This window comes from Scophthalmus maximus, chromosome 5 (assembly GCF_022379125.1).
Source record: "Scophthalmus maximus strain ysfricsl-2021 chromosome 5, ASM2237912v1, whole genome shotgun sequence".
Taxonomy (NCBI): Eukaryota; Metazoa; Chordata; class Actinopteri; order Pleuronectiformes; family Scophthalmidae; genus Scophthalmus; species Scophthalmus maximus.
The window spans coordinates 12,192,064-12,207,584 of record NC_061519.1 but is presented as its reverse complement, the minus strand read 5'-3'; the positions used below and the strand labels follow the sequence as shown (position 1 = coordinate 12,207,584).

Sequence of the window (15,521 nt, the reverse complement as noted above, 5' to 3'; positions counted from 1 at the left end):
TGTCCCGTCGCATTAGACGGTTTCATGAGTGACAGACTGATGCGTTTAGCAATGCTGAACACTTATAATTGTGTATACAGTAGTGAATCTTCAGGGGTTACCTGGCTGAGTCCCGGCCGAGGCTAATTACATCGATTCAATCTGCTCTGCTCTTTGGCTTGTCGTTGACAACAGACCACAGTCAGACCAGTGGAGAACAGAGGGAACTGCAAAGAGGCTAATTCATTTTCCTCGAACTCCAGCGATGGCTGTAAAATGCTATTAAGAGCATTTCAGAGAAAGACCCAGTTGATATGTTTACACTTCATTTCCCCCCGCTCAAAATGGTCATTACTTAATTGGCAGGAAACAGTAAGTCGAATGAAATGTGGTGATTTGGCCCTTGTGGCTGTCAAATGCTCTGATTTCATTTCCCTCAATTTAAACTGAGCCGATATCAAAGCTCAGCACTGTGTGGGTCCGTGTGCGTTTGCGCCTGCACTCACTGTATTTGTGTGTGTATTTCTCTGCGCATGACTGCCCCGCGTGTTCGCCATAAGTTTATCGATGCCCGGAGAGACACTGCGTGTCTGGCTGCGTGTCAAAAGCAGCTGGAGCAGAATCGCCCCCTGAACGCGCCGGCGGTTCCACCGCTTGGTTTTTTAGGCGATGGAAAGCACGTTGCCGCGACTGCCCCATAAAACCAACAGGGGACAATTTTCCGCTTTACAGTGGGTTGGACATGTTGTCATTGTAATGGCCAGTTTTTGGGAAGAAACGTGAAGTCCCGAAACAGTCCTGTCATCATTCAGACGGTGGGCTGGGAGATGAGGGGAAAGGGCAGAGAGAGGGAACGTACAGTACGATAGCGCACCGAGGCCACGACACAGGCTGTCAAAGGGGGAAACGGAGGCGAGCGAGCCAATTAATGAGAGTTTTTTCATATCTGCCTCTGGAGATAACTGGCTGCATCTGCCATCCTATTACCACACAGTGTCAGAAATGTGCTCGATATAGATGTTACGAGACAAAGGTGGCCTGTCGTCCCCAGCTCAGGGCGAGTGAACCTTCCCCGCAGGCTCACACTTTGTCTGTCGCACCCGCCTGGGCTTTTTCTACCCGCCACATTTATAATAGAATCATCATTGGAAAATTATAATAATAATATAAATGTGGCTAAAAGCCCATTTGCGCCGTCTGATTCATATTGAAATGCATCCTGGGTGACCTCATCGCAGGCAGACGGTCTCTAAAAATAGGTGTGAATGCACCAAAAAAAAAAAAAATGAAACAAGGACACGGCGGGATGTCGCGAGGAAACGGAGAGACAGCTCATTAGCATGGCTTTAGCATCACACAGCTGGAAAAAGTGTCCGTCTGTATGACAATGCCACTCTGCATTATCTTATGACAATTTGGTTTTTATGCTTGTTTCTATTTTGCCCCCTGATGAAATCAAACAGTGGGGCAGATCGGAGAGTCCAATCACAAGTGATCCCATGACATGAACCACCCATCAGCTGCCCCTTTAATAGACACAATGCGAGGCTGAAACCTCAACACTATTCTGTCTGCCTCCCTGTGCCAGCTCGCTGTTTAAAGAGATGCGGTCAAACACTTAGGTGCCTCCACGTTTACAAGGAGAAAAAAACAAAAGCATTTAACGATACATACACTGATCAGTACACGGACCGTTCTGAGGTTTGTAATGAAGGATTAATGGCCCGGCAGTCTCCTAAGAGGAGTAATTGAGTTGTATCACACATCCTATCACGTCCGGCGTATTGACTTTGATGCTACGGATGTGCGGGACCATGTTAAGCTGCGGTGCTTTTTGACAGTGGTGAAGGAATGTCGACATCGTTCAGGCTTTAAGGTTCTGAGTCCAGCACACAAACAGTTAGACGTTGTGCTTAGAAATCCAATCTCTCAGACTTACCGGCATCATTTTTCTTTTAACCCCGGAATAGGCCTTTATGTTCCGGGTTTAATTATTGACATAAGAACGGGTACACAACCATTATTTCTTACTCAATCTTAATCCCAGACCATGATTTGATTTCACTTGATAAAGGTTTGAAGCACTTTAATACACTGCGCTTGCAGATGGATTCAAACCGCGTTAGCGTTGCCGTGCATAGATGATCTGCGGAGCTCCTGGACGAGAGCAATTCTCTAATAGCGGTACCAGCCTGAACCCTGTCAGAGCTGATCTGACTGGTCATAACATGACGCACATCCCAACTCCACTGTGTTCATCTCACTAACAATTGTGCTGTGATATTTAGCTGGATGCACTCATATCCATATCCTTTGACCCTGACACGATCTTCCGATGTGCGCCCAGGGAAAAGCCCCTACCTGCTGTTCACCAACCGGCACGAGATCCGACGCATCGACCTGGTGAAGCGGGACTACAGCCAGGTGGTGTCCACCCAGAAGAACGCAGTGGCTCTGGACCTGGACGTGGCCAACAACCGCGTCTTCTGGTGCGACCGCTTTCACCGCAAAATCTACAGGTAAGCGAAGGACGGGAACTCGAGGTTACGCTCACTTTCTGTTTTTTATTTAAGAAACACTGTCGTAAATCAGAAACCTGTTCTTGATTTTAAAGAATGTTTTAGAGAAAATTGACGTTAAACACATTTGGTTTTCACACACCAAAAAACATTGAAAGGCTTGATAAATGTGTTAAATATAGTCTTTTCTTCGCAAAACATTTGCGGGGGCAACTTTTTGTATGGATTTTGAAACCTACATATTTTGCATACATATTCACTTGCTGGCAGTCTTCTTCTCTCCAGTCTTTGTCGGTACATAGCTCCATAGCACCACTGGTGGTCAACAACTCCACAAGGTTCCTTTAATTTAGAGACCTTGCTCTAAGATTAAAGGTATAAATTGATCTGAGAACCTTGGGATAAGTAAAGAAAACGAACCCTCACTGTACAGTAGGGGATTTATTTTATAGGAGCTTGACTTTTAGTCCTCAGTAAAGCATGATTTTAAGACAGAAGATTTTGAAATGCAATTAGCCAATGCACTACTTTGCATCATGGACCTTGAATGTCACATGCATTGTGTTTCCATGTGTCCATATTCTGTTTCGTATACTTTTCAATTTTCTGCATGAATAAATTTAATTCTATCAAAAGTTCCTGCATCTTGATTTGACAATGTCACGCCGTTCGTGGTGTGCCATGTGATTGTATCTAAATTCAGTTCATTTCTCTGGCCATAACAATGTTGCAATCAACATTTACCTCATAATGATTGGTTGAAGTCTTTTTCCACTTTAATTAACAGAGTCGACGGATCAGACCTGCCATGAATTCTGATTCATCCCACGCTTCCTATTGTTATCCTCAACAACTCTTTCTCCCCAGAGTTTATTCTAATTGGAGCGCTGTGTCCTCCTCGTGAAACGGATATTAAGAGAAAAGATCTCTGGGGGAACTAAAATTGAAACTCCTGTTTTTTGGGAGCACAGCCGCCTGGCCCTCACCTCGCATCTCTGCCGGGGCCAAGTCATTAACGTGCAGGGTAACCCCCCGAGTCAGGCCTTGTCTGCTCTGATAAGGGATCCACCTAAGAAGGGCGTTAACCCCCGGATGAACCTGCTCAGCGCATCTGGCCCAAGGCTACGACTCGTGCACACCGGCCCCTCTCTCCACGCCGCAGCCGCTGCACGGCACAGCGACTGTCCTGTATATGCTCATCTATCCACTTTGCTAACCACTCATCATTTATCAAATGAATGCGCTAAACAGACTTTAATGTTTGCTTAATTTAGCTGATAAAACCTAAAAGCCTTTTCCATTGCATTGAAATTCAGTCATTTATTCATTCATTCGTGGTTATTGCTGGATTTGCTTGCACAGCTGATGTTGCAGTTACTTTTCTATTGTTACTTTTACTGTCTAACTACCTTAAGGGAAAGTGTATTAAATGCTTTAGCTTGTAATGAAATCACTGTGGAGTCAAAATGTTACCGTGATAAATGTTTTTGGTAAGCTGCCAAGTAAGTAGGAGGACAAGTGTACACAGACTCGTTATCACAAAATAGGGCCCACCAGGCTGTGAGCATCCCAACGCTTCACATTGATTTTGCAATAATCGCTGGCTAGCTGTAGGTTATGCCTTTCATATTCTCCGCCTGTGAAAATACTCCTTGTTTCCTCACTGTCTCCTATTTCTCTTTCCGTCCTCATTGCCCGACTGCTCCTTCCCCTGCAGTGCCTTCATCCACGAGGCCGGCGACCCCCTTCAGCAGGTGCCGCTGGTGGATTCATCGCTGCAGACCCCCGTGGGCCTGGCTCTGGACTGGCTCCAACACAACCTGTACTGGGCCGACTCCGGCGACAAATCCATCTCAGTGGCCTCGGTGGACGGCACCAAGAGACGCGTCCTCGTCAACTCCGACCTCAGTGAACCCCGGGCCATAGCGCTGGATCCCCACCAAGGGTAAGAAAGATACTTCAGCCTTGTGATGTACACCAATGTTAAAGCTATGATTGAACGGAGGAATAATTCTATTCTCTATTCTCTCTGTCCATCATTAGAATGCAAAAAAACACGATACTGTATACTATACAGTGTGTTGTAAATGTTCACAGCAGTTTACAGTGTGTCCACATGAAATAGTGTCAAACTGTGTTTATGTGTGTTACCCTCCTCTGTGTCCCGATGCCGGCTGTACTGATCTTGTTCATTCCTCATCTATGATATTGGAGACGGAGGTCGATAACCCCGGATCAAGTTTGGTAAAGTGATTTCGGCTCGGGAGCCAGTAATTGAATAAATATAATCCTCTTGTGGGGCCATGTCTAATGACGAGCATAAGACGACTCTTGTTGCTGTACATGGGAATCCGGAGGAACAAGTCTGTGACCCATATAGCATCCTGACTCAGTACATTTTTTGGGGGGGAAATTCTGTCCTAGATGATTCCTCCTAATCTGGAAAAAGCTTTATGAATTTGTGCCTGCGCATGCCTCTGCAGCTTTTGTGTCTGGTGATGAGAAACCCTGATGAAAACAAACATAGACTAAAATAAACCGCCACATGGTCTAAACTGAGGCATGCACACAGTGAGATGTCCAGCACATTACAGATCCAATCACAACTGCTCACAGGGAATCCAGCACGCGCAGAAATCTCACTGTGACGCAAAATCACAGTTCTCTTTTTGCAGGAAAACTCACTTGATGTCAGTAATAATCATTTATATAGAAATCACTGTGTGGATCACTGTGTACTTTACCGCTGTGATGTTCGACTTATTGCCCAATAACCATTCAATTTTACAGAAGTCAAACAATAACGGTATTTTAATTGGCTGGTTTAGCGGATTATCTGCTAACATTGAGTATTCAACACACAACCACAGAGTTAAACTGAAGGCAAGGCTACTTATTATGATATAAAGGGCTTTTTTTGTCTTTGTACACGTGGAGAGCAGAAACCCGAACAAGAAAATATAAGTTTATTGGCTAAAATGCCTAAAATATTGGGTGGAAGGATGGAAGGCAACATACATTTCACTGTGACCACTGTAAGGAAAGAGTTAAATATTAGTGTCAGCTTTTCAAAAGGTCAGAGTTATTATCTGGAATTATAAAATATTATTTGGAGAGATTTTCGGCTGTTGGAAAATGTGCCTCATCCCCACAAGATGACTACTTTACACATACAAACGAAAACTGTGTGTAATAAGTGATAGAAAGTAATAAGATGGAAGCCGACTTGACTTGTCTTGTGGTTTTATGGTGCTGAATGGACAGCTCCCATAAGGTGAAGTCTGTACACGTGTTTCAGTTTGATTCAGTGATCTAATCTCTCTCTCACTACTCACCACTCATACTGCGTGTCAAGGGATTTTACAATATATCGGTGGCTCCTACGAAACAATAGTTCCACACATTTTACTGGTGGTATTTCCTCACATTAAATCACTGACAGCGTTACCTCTGCGTTAATGTTCAGTCTGTACCGACAAGTCTTGTATTCAGTTGCCATTTTCTAAAAATTCTAATATCCTGTCCTATATGTTGCTTCATTTTTTTTTTTTTTCATCTTACCAGTGCCAGTTCACACATTGTGGTGCAGACAGTCCCCGCACTTAAAATATGTCTGTCTGACTTTTACCTAACAACTTGAACATAAAGTTAGGAAAGCAACCCTGCCGGTGTCTGATAAAGCTGAAATAAAGACGGATACCTGCTGTACAGGAACTTGGAACCGCATCGACGAAAAATCACAGAAGGAAAGTTTATAAATAGCTAAATAATTAGTGTAATACTTCTACGCTCTATAGCATTATTATTTTCACATTTCTCACTGAGCACAGCGGCACTACATGAGCGCTCTATAATAGCACGATAAATTGGCTTCTTTTTTTTTTCTCGTTCAATGCAGCTTCATGTACTGGTCCGACTGGGGCACTCGAGCCAAGATAGAGAAGGCCGGGATGAATGGCGTGGACCGACAGGTGCTGGTGGCTGATAACATTGAATGGCCCAACGGCATCACTCTAGGTGAGAGGAAAACAGCTTTTATTTTTCATTACACTGTGCTATGTATTACGTTTTGGTTTTTTTCAGATAATTGTTGTGTGTAGCTAAACGTGCCCGAGGCAGCGTCCTGAAGGGAGCTGACGCTCTCAGTCAACTCATTACAGGCAAAGGTCGAAAGCCATTGAAATTGTACGGGTTACTGTTCAATGATAATGGGGGGGGGGGAGATTTATGAAGTTGTCACATTTGCTTTTGGAATGATATTTGAAGTGTCTCAGAAGTTGTGAGAAACTGACATTTTAAAATGTGCTCAATGTGACCCTAAAGGGATTTGTTGGTCAGAGTGCGAGAGCGCTTACCGTAAAGGCAATCAATCATGGATGTTATTTTGACACATAGGAGCTGCCTAAATATTTGTTTGCAGACCAAGTACGCCCCTTCATGGCAATGGTGTATTCTCTGGAAGCAGTCGCCAGTTTTGCAGGATATTGGCACGGGCACACGCATGCCAATTTCGCCAGTCAAAGTTCACCAAAGTTGAACTCCTCGCAAAGTCACGCTGCAGATTAACTTTGCTGTAGGAAGGAAATATTATTTTTTTGCCCCCCTCGCTTGCACAGATTGGAAATGGGCAGGAGGCGAGGGTTCACCACCGCTACAATGGGTATGTGTCGTCACATAGGCAAAAATGTTGATCTGTGTCTGTGCGTGTGTGTGTTCCTCAGACGTAGACAACAGGCGCCTGTACTGGGTGGATTCAAAGCTGCACCTCATAGCCAGTGTGGACCTGAACGGAGCTCATCGCCGAACACACATGTCGTCTGCAGAGAGGCTGGGACACCCCTACGCACTGGCTGTTTTTGAGGTTTGTAAAATTGTGTGGTTGTGTGTGTGGTTGTGTGTGTGTGTGTGTGGGTGTGTGTCACTGTAACACTCAGCAATAGACTGAAGGGATTTGGGGCAGTTGATCATCGAGCCGCCCACAACTCATCATATCTTCATCTCTCTCATTAGCTTCTCAGGAGCCTGCAGTGTATTAAATGTAATGACTGTTGAATTCAATTTACTGTATCCTCATTGTGTGTGTGTGTGTGTGTGTGTGTGTGTGTGTGTGTGTGTGTGTGTGTGTGTGTGTGTGTGTGTGTGTGTGTGTGTGTGTGTGTGTGTGTGTGTGTGTGTGTGTGTGTGTGTGTGTGTGTGTGTGTGTGTGTGTGTGTGTGTGTGTGTGTGTGTGTGTGTGTGTGTGTGTGTGTGTGTGTGTGTGTGGGGCTTTAGGCATCTCTCTATTCTCTGTTTAGTATGCTCAGCCTGTTTTAGCAGGCCCAGCCTAAAGGGACGCACACACACACAGACACACAGGCTTGTGGTCATCAGCCAGAGCTCCTCTCTGTGTGCGATATGTCAGGGCCGTCGTCCGAGAGCAGAAATCTGGCTTGGTGCCAAGCCGTCCAGCAAATCTGCTGCCTCTTGGTTTCTGTCCTGTTTGTGTCTGAGTGCAACCGTGCTGTTTGCTTACAAACTCTTTTCTGGGACGACCCTGATGTTGCAGCCACATTAATCTTCCAGCCCACTTTCCGACAGGTGGTGATACAGTCACATCACCCTAGTGGCCCGTTCCCCAAGTGGCACTTTCCTCCCGAGGGGAAACTGGTCTCAATGGAATGGATTTTTTGAAAATATCCACTTGGGATGGAATTACATATGTGAGCTCAGAGGTCCTGAGTGGAAAAAAGTCCCCACCAAGACTGGATTGAAATTTCCCTCGTATGATGGAAGCAACGGAGGATCAGAATTAGAATTGGCTTTACTGGCCAACTGTGTGAAAACATACAATGAATTTGCTTTCAGTACTTACTGTACATACAACTGTAAATTCTGTATGAATAGACTTACAGGAACAAGGATTAAAAAAGAAAACAGAACAAACAAGTAAATGATTGAATAAAATAAAAAATGAATACTTGATAAATATGTAGACAGAGGATGGATGGATATGTACATTGTGTGCTATACATATATATGCATGTAAAAGATATTAGTGTATTATTATTATTATTTTAAATGTACTCTTTCTGTCAAAAGTGCAAGAACTAACTTAATTTTACTCAGATAAGTGTTGTTGTTGTTGTTGTAAGCAGCAATTTAATGTTGGAGCTGGACATAGCATTAAATTGAAATACTATATAAGTAAAGAATTTGTAATTCAAAAATTGCAGATATTAGTCGACTTATGCGCTCTAACGCTTTTATAAACAGAAGCATTTTTCACTTAGAACTCTCTTTAGTTTATTAAAAAATTTTAAAAAATCTGTCCAAAGCATAACCTTGAGACTTTAAAAAAATAGATCTACGTCCAGCCTGCGACCAGCACGGTGGTGTAACTCAGAGCGGTGATGATGATAAATCCCCTCCGGTGTAATACAAAATGGGTCCGGGGGAGTCTCTGCTCTCTGCCCTGCTGTGACTACAAGGTGACCTTCGTGTCGTCCTGGAAGCTGAACACACACAAAGGCTCAGGGCTATTGAGTGGAGCCAGTTGTAGTGTGTGTGCACCTCATTACCATCTCTTTCTGAGTCAAAGACTGACTCAACGCAGACACACGCACGCGTACACAACCGCGTGGCGAGACGTACGGACTCGCAAATCTCTGGAGATTAAGCCGGTGGTTACTGAGGCCGCCGCAAAAATATCACGTTCGGTCTAAAAGTGTTGAGGCGGTGAACGGGGGGAAACAAAGTAAACAGATCAATTAATAAACAGCATGCGTGGTTATAATCTGCCTTTGAGCTACTGTACTTTGATCTAATTAGGATATGTTTTTAATCATTTAAGAGTGAACACTGTAAGGAACCACAGAGGAAATGCCAGACACTGAAGCCTGCTGCTCACTGTTGCGCCGCTGCTCCGGTTGAATTAAAAACCTCTCGTTGCCTCCGAACCTTCGTATGCATTTCCTTTGATGCATTCATCCCATCACATTTGCAGCAAAAGCCAAATTAGCATCCTCCCTCTGCAACAAAAGACCATGAATTAGACTCTGTGTGACAACAAATGTGCATCAGTGCATTATTCACTTGCCCCAATTCTCCACTCTATTATTTTTCCTCCAATGAATTTCACTTGTGAGCACTGTTGAGCCCAGCCCTGTGAAATCTCCCCCTGCATGTCTCTTCTCTCTGTGTTTGGGTCGTTTGTCCCCGGGCCTCTTATCAGTCGCCTGAGCTCATTGTGTTTTATCGTATTTCATTCACCTGTTTTTTTCTGTCAAATTGAACCTAGAAACATTGTCAGTACAGTCTGTCTTTCAAATTGAAGGATTCTTCACACGCATGACGTTCAGAATCTGAACTACTCTATGTATTTTTCTATATACCGTAGTCTGTGAATTGTTATAACATGTGAATTATTTTTAATTTAGTTTGGTTTTTGTTTCAGTTCATTGCAACTTGATAGATTTGGTATTGTGACAGCACTAAATAAACAAACTAGTGAATGTGGTAATTTATTACTATTTAATCATAAAGAATGGAGTTTTGTGAAATGAACACAATCGATGTTGAATGTTTTGAATGTGACATTATTAACAACATGCATTCTGATCGGTTAGATGCATACAGCACATGTACACATCTCCAAAAATATATATCTCTGAAATTCTTTCGCTTATTTGAAAGCTTGGAATGATAGGGGACAGGTTCGGAAAATATTAATAGCGTGCAAATGAATCGCTTGCGGTTGGCACAGCAGTGCTATGAACTACCTGCTAAATAGATCGAATAATCAGAATGCTAAACATGCTCACAATGACAAAGCTAATATTTCAATCTGGTGTCAGACTGACCGCCAGGCCGTCATCGCCAAATCAAGAGCCGTGTTAACACGTCTTACTAAATCTTACAAACAAGCCCAATGGAACTAATGCCCACATCATCATCATCATCATCATCAATAAAATCCTTCCCAAGTCGAACATCATATTACTGATGCTAAAGTTATTAACATTATTTTCCCCCTGTTTCCCAGGACCGGATCTACTGGACAGACAGAGACAGAGCGGCAGTCTTCATGGCCAACAGGTTGACGGGGCACGACGTTCACACGTTGGCTGAAAACCTCAACGACCCCCATGACATTGTGGTTTTCCACCAACTCCGGCAGCCACAAGGTGTGTGTGTGTCTGTGTGTGTGAAGGACTGATGGTGCGCCATCACACATCGCCTCACTGTGATCGTGTGAGCCCAGTCATATCTCGGTGACCAAGTTTCCTCTGTGGGTCCACGTTGACCCAGGCAGACATGAATAAGTGATGATGAGGCTTGTGACTGTGGCGGAGTGATCAAAGCTGTGGGAGCAGCAGTACACATAAGCACGTCTGTCAAATCCCTGCCTCTGACCCGGTTTTCTCGAACAGGACAATCTCGACTTGAGTTGAACCGAACGGAGCACTTAATCATGAACGTGATGGCTGGTTGTACTTTCTCTCTCTCCCTGCGTCGGTTTCCATGTCTGTCTCCGCCTGTCTGTCATCACCATCGCCGTGCATTCCTGTGTTTCTTAGTTTGTATTGAAACAAGAGGACGGGATGACCACAGGGGAGTTGTCCCTGTCGCAGTGGCATCAAAACCCGCTAATATTTACATCAAGTTTCTGGATGTTGCCAGATGTGGTTCTTTGTATTCTTTTTAGATTTAGTTTTTACGCAAAGCAGTGGGCTTTGTGGAAAGGGATGTCATCATTGTTTCGCAGTGTGGAACAATCGAGCGCAGCAACTCCGTCTGTCTCTCGCTGACTCCCTGCTATCTCCCCGAGCTGAATAAGTGATAATCTTATTTATGTCCCCATAGCAGTGTAATTCTTCATGTCACGTCTCCCTTTCTCTCTGTCACCGTCTTTAGGCCCTGACAGCTGTAATCTGGGCAACGTGGCCAACGGAGGCTGTGAGTACTTGTGTCTCAAGGCTCCACAGATAACCGAACACTCGCCCAAGTACACCTGCGCCTGCCCCGACGGACAGGACCTGGGGCCGGACATGCGGGGCTGTGTGCCAGGTGAGTGTGTTAATTCTCCGGCAATTGACACTGTGGTGATCTTTGGTGTTTATTCTCGGGTAATTGAGGGTATTTAGTAATCAATAGCACTTAAAGGGATTCGCTGGGCAGAGCGCCACGGCGCTTCCTGTGCAGATAATGTGATTTTGTCTCACTTTAAAGAGCTTTTGCTTTTTGTGTCATCAGAGGGTAAACTTGTAGGACTCTGGGTTGAAAAGAGACTTCCTGTTGTTTAACGCAACATTTCCTGTGTGGCTTGTGCTGACTAAGCTTTACCACCGAGATAGTGTTATAATAACAAAAATAACAATGAGCTTTTTGATTTATACTTCTGCGCATAGTTAAAGTAACAATAACAGCAAAACAGATCATTTGCTAAAATGTTTAGTCAACACGGCTGTAGAGAATATGATTGATGTAAACATACATTATTATGTTCTTAGATTATCTGCAGAATCTTATAAATTTATGACGTTCGGTGACCTTGCATGTCTTCTACACTGTTTATTACCAACACGATGTTCCTGTTTAATAACCAGGCAGACTTCTAAATAATTGGCTTTATGCATTTTATCACAGAAGTAACACCGTAGAACACATGTAATTAATCAATTAACAGTTTTAATTGGAAGTATGTAATAATTGATAATAAATCATTAGATATGTTCCCTCCGGGCAAAATGCTGTAGCTGTTGGAGTAAAAAAAAAGGCAGTTGCTAGGCGACACATACAGGGGGTGGAAACAATAGCATGGACCACTTTGCTAAGTAATGTTATCTAATGCAGCATCTCCGGAACAAATACCGCTGTGTGTGAAATTGTATCACATTGCTTATCATATACATTGTGTTAATGTTGACTTGCCACTCGAGGAAGAGGACAACTGTTGGAACAGACCTAAGATCAGCTGAGAATTCTAAACATCAGTTTTGACTCAAAGAAGAATTATAAACTTTCAGTTTATCATGTGAGCAGTGAATGTTGGTGGTTTTGTATATTATGGATCTTATAGAACCATTGTGCCATTTTTATTCTTATTTTTTTTATTAGGATTAGTATTTAATAATATTATTGGTCACTGTCAATGGGTTTTACAAATATTTAGCCATTGAAAACTGTAAACAATTTTTTTTACATTCATATCAATTAAATCAACAATGACTATATCCATATTGGGCAGTATATAAACATACTACAGTGGCAGTAGATACAGTTGAAAACATATATTCTGATAGAGAGACTTATTTGTTTGCGACACTATCTCTGCTCATATCAATGGAATATTTTTCATCAAAAAGGTGACATCTGTTGTGGGGTTGTTTGCTTCTGCCGGCAGGCCACCGTTAATCAAGTTTGATCCATAAAACCGCACCCACACAGTCCTGATAAAGAACAGGAGCTGAGCTGAGCATGTGAAAGAGCAACTTTGAACAATGATGTTGTTGGTTGAGATTATTAATCGTGACATCTTAAGAATAATCAGTGAAATAGTTCAACATTTGGGGTAATATTCTTCGGCACTTGGTGTTGAGGCGACAGTAAGTGGATCTTCTTTCCTTTTGACCGACACAAATGTGATGTGGCTTTATTTTTAGTAGACAGAGACTGAACTGAGAGTGGCCTCTGTCATTTTCCTGAACCAAAGGTTCCTACCGTGTGCCTTCTTTCCTTCTAGGAGCGCCGAGAGACGACATGACACCGGCGTCAACGACTCCCACGGGGCTTACACCTGGCACCAGTGCAACTGTTGCCGAAGACTTTTCTCCGCCCTCGGGGGGAGTATCGCAGGCGGACGCCACCCCCCACCTGACCACGGCTCCATCTGGCACCCCGGAGCCCCTAACACTCCTCTCCACACTCAAGCCTGTGCCGTCACAGGAGTCAAAGGCGCTGGGCTCCCACTCGACAGCCACCGCCATGGTCATCTCCACCACACCTGCGGGGGACAGCAGCGTGTCACAGCACTGTGAGTGGACAGTGAATTCAAAATCATTCTTTTACTCCTCTTCTACTCCGCCTGTGTGATTAATACTGTAGTATTAGTTAGTCCTAAAACCAACATGTATATGCTTCGATTTCACATTTCAAGATTTATCACTTTAAAATTCCTGGCACTATGTGATTCGATTTTCTCCGTATGATTTGGGGAGGGGCGGAATGGCCCGTTCGGGAGTTTAAAAAAGAGATGGGGCCCAGTCTTCTGGAAGAGCAACTTTCACCTGAGCGCCCACTTCTCCTGCAGGGCACCACACCCTCTGGTCCTCGCAGTAATGATGACGTTTAAGCGCGATATCTGCAAGACCCAATAACCACGCTCGATTGACTGTAATGGGAGTGATGGATGGTACCCTTTGCCGCCAAGGAAATGTCGCCTTACCTTCCATAAATTGCACGGAGTGTGGGCGGCGGGGTGTTGCGCGTCTGCAAGGGCATGTATGCGCTTGTGTAAGTGTATTATGTAAATGTGCATGTAGGTAAGTATGTAGTATGTAAACGAACATGAGCTGCGAGGTGACATTGGGGCCCGATGGAGCGGAGATGGATAAAGCGTAGAAGGTCAGGGTGTAGTGTCAAGGTCGCAGTCGGGCAAATGCCAACCATCGCATCGTTTTTTTCCCTCCCTCGTTCATTTTTATTCCAACTATCCGTCTCTCTTTGTAAAACACTCACGGCCGCGCACGCATGATCACCTGCTCCATTTTTATCTCCCTTCTCTTCCACGGACTTTTCTATCCCGCTTATCTTTAAGTCTATTTCTCACACTCTCTGTTTTAATCCTCTATGCTTTCCCGCCCCTGTCCCCTCTCGCTCTGCCGTGTTTTAATCCTCCTGGTCGAACTCCTTTTTCCCATTTCATCTCCCTCTGCAGCTGGAGGTGAGCATTTCCTCCTGGGCGAGAACCTGACAGTCGCTGTTCTGGGAGTGGTCATCCCCATCGGTAAGTCACCTGAAGCTCCCTTGTCCGTGTTTGTCTGTCCACACTCAAGGCCAGCTGCTGTCTACCTGCTGCCCGTGGCCACTCTGTTTGTACTCAATTCACACTGACCCTGCTGCGGCAGGATGAGAGAGGCCTGCCCCACAGGTCTTTCCTCGCTGAGGTTCCTCATTAGTCATTTTCTGTGTCTGACATTGCTGCCACGCTGCATTATTCACTCCAAGGTGTTGTTGTGTTGGGTCCTGCTACAGCCAGAGGGCCTCTTGTCAGTAGATCTTTTGTGTCTGTAGTTTAAAACAGTTTCTCAATTGTTTCTAATAAGTTACCGCTGCTACACCTGTCAGTCTTTTCGTCCACAGTACACGGTTCACAGTTTCTGCTGATAACATTGGCAGATTTATCCCTTAAATGTGACATATTATGCAAAAATCACTTTCAGTCTTTATGCACATAAATGTGTGTCTCTGTGGTGTCTGCTGGCCCACAACCTATGAAAAAAGACCACCCTGCCATTTTTTTGTGAGCTGGCTAAACCCCACAGCCTGGCCCTGAACGACTGGTTCAGATTTCTCTCCCACTCTGATTTCACAGTTGGGCTCTTTCAGCCCTAACTCTGATAGTTGCGTCCATAGATTGTGCCAATTTAAAAGACCAAGCTGTCACTGGTGGGGGGGGGGGGGGGTACTGTGTTGTATGTGATTGTTGTAAACAGATGATTTTAAGTGTAACCTGTAAGCCAAATGTCTATAGAGAATGCTCTGTCACTTAGCAAGTGAGCCGAACATGCTGCCGAATAAGTTACAGCAGACAAAACGTTTAATCAATTCTCTGCACTTATTTGTTTGGTTTTGCAAAAGACTGGAAGAAAATACACTGCAGTGCGATTAAAATAATCAGTTCCCACAGGAATATTTTCTCTTGAGTAAAGCTGGTCGTGCCTTGACGCCACATATAAAGGCTGTAGGAAAATAAACATTCCGTATATGTGGAAGATATTATTGCATTATTTTTCCGATCTACAGTTTGACGTATGAAGACGCACA

The 15,521-nt window shown here is 44.1% G+C and overlaps 1 protein-coding gene across 3 annotated transcripts in view; it reads left to right on the top strand.

Annotated features, from left to right (window-relative positions):
- The window catches only part of LOC118311208 (low-density lipoprotein receptor-related protein 8-like), a 67,253-nt gene that overhangs the window by 48,471 nt on the left and 3,261 nt on the right, over positions 1-15,521 (top strand). For all 3 annotated transcript variants that reach the window (XM_035634838.2, XM_035634837.2, XM_035634836.2), the window contains 8 exons: positions 2,327-2,498; positions 4,216-4,443; positions 6,397-6,515; positions 7,220-7,359; positions 10,519-10,660; positions 11,391-11,543; positions 13,219-13,509; positions 14,413-14,481. In XM_035634838.2, coding sequence (XP_035490731.1) covers positions 2,327-2,498; positions 4,216-4,443; positions 6,397-6,515; positions 7,220-7,359; positions 10,519-10,660; positions 11,391-11,543; positions 13,219-13,509; positions 14,413-14,481 — 1,314 coding nt within the window. The remainder of the gene's footprint in view (positions 1-2,326; positions 2,499-4,215; positions 4,444-6,396; positions 6,516-7,219; positions 7,360-10,518; positions 10,661-11,390; positions 11,544-13,218; positions 13,510-14,412; positions 14,482-15,521) is intronic.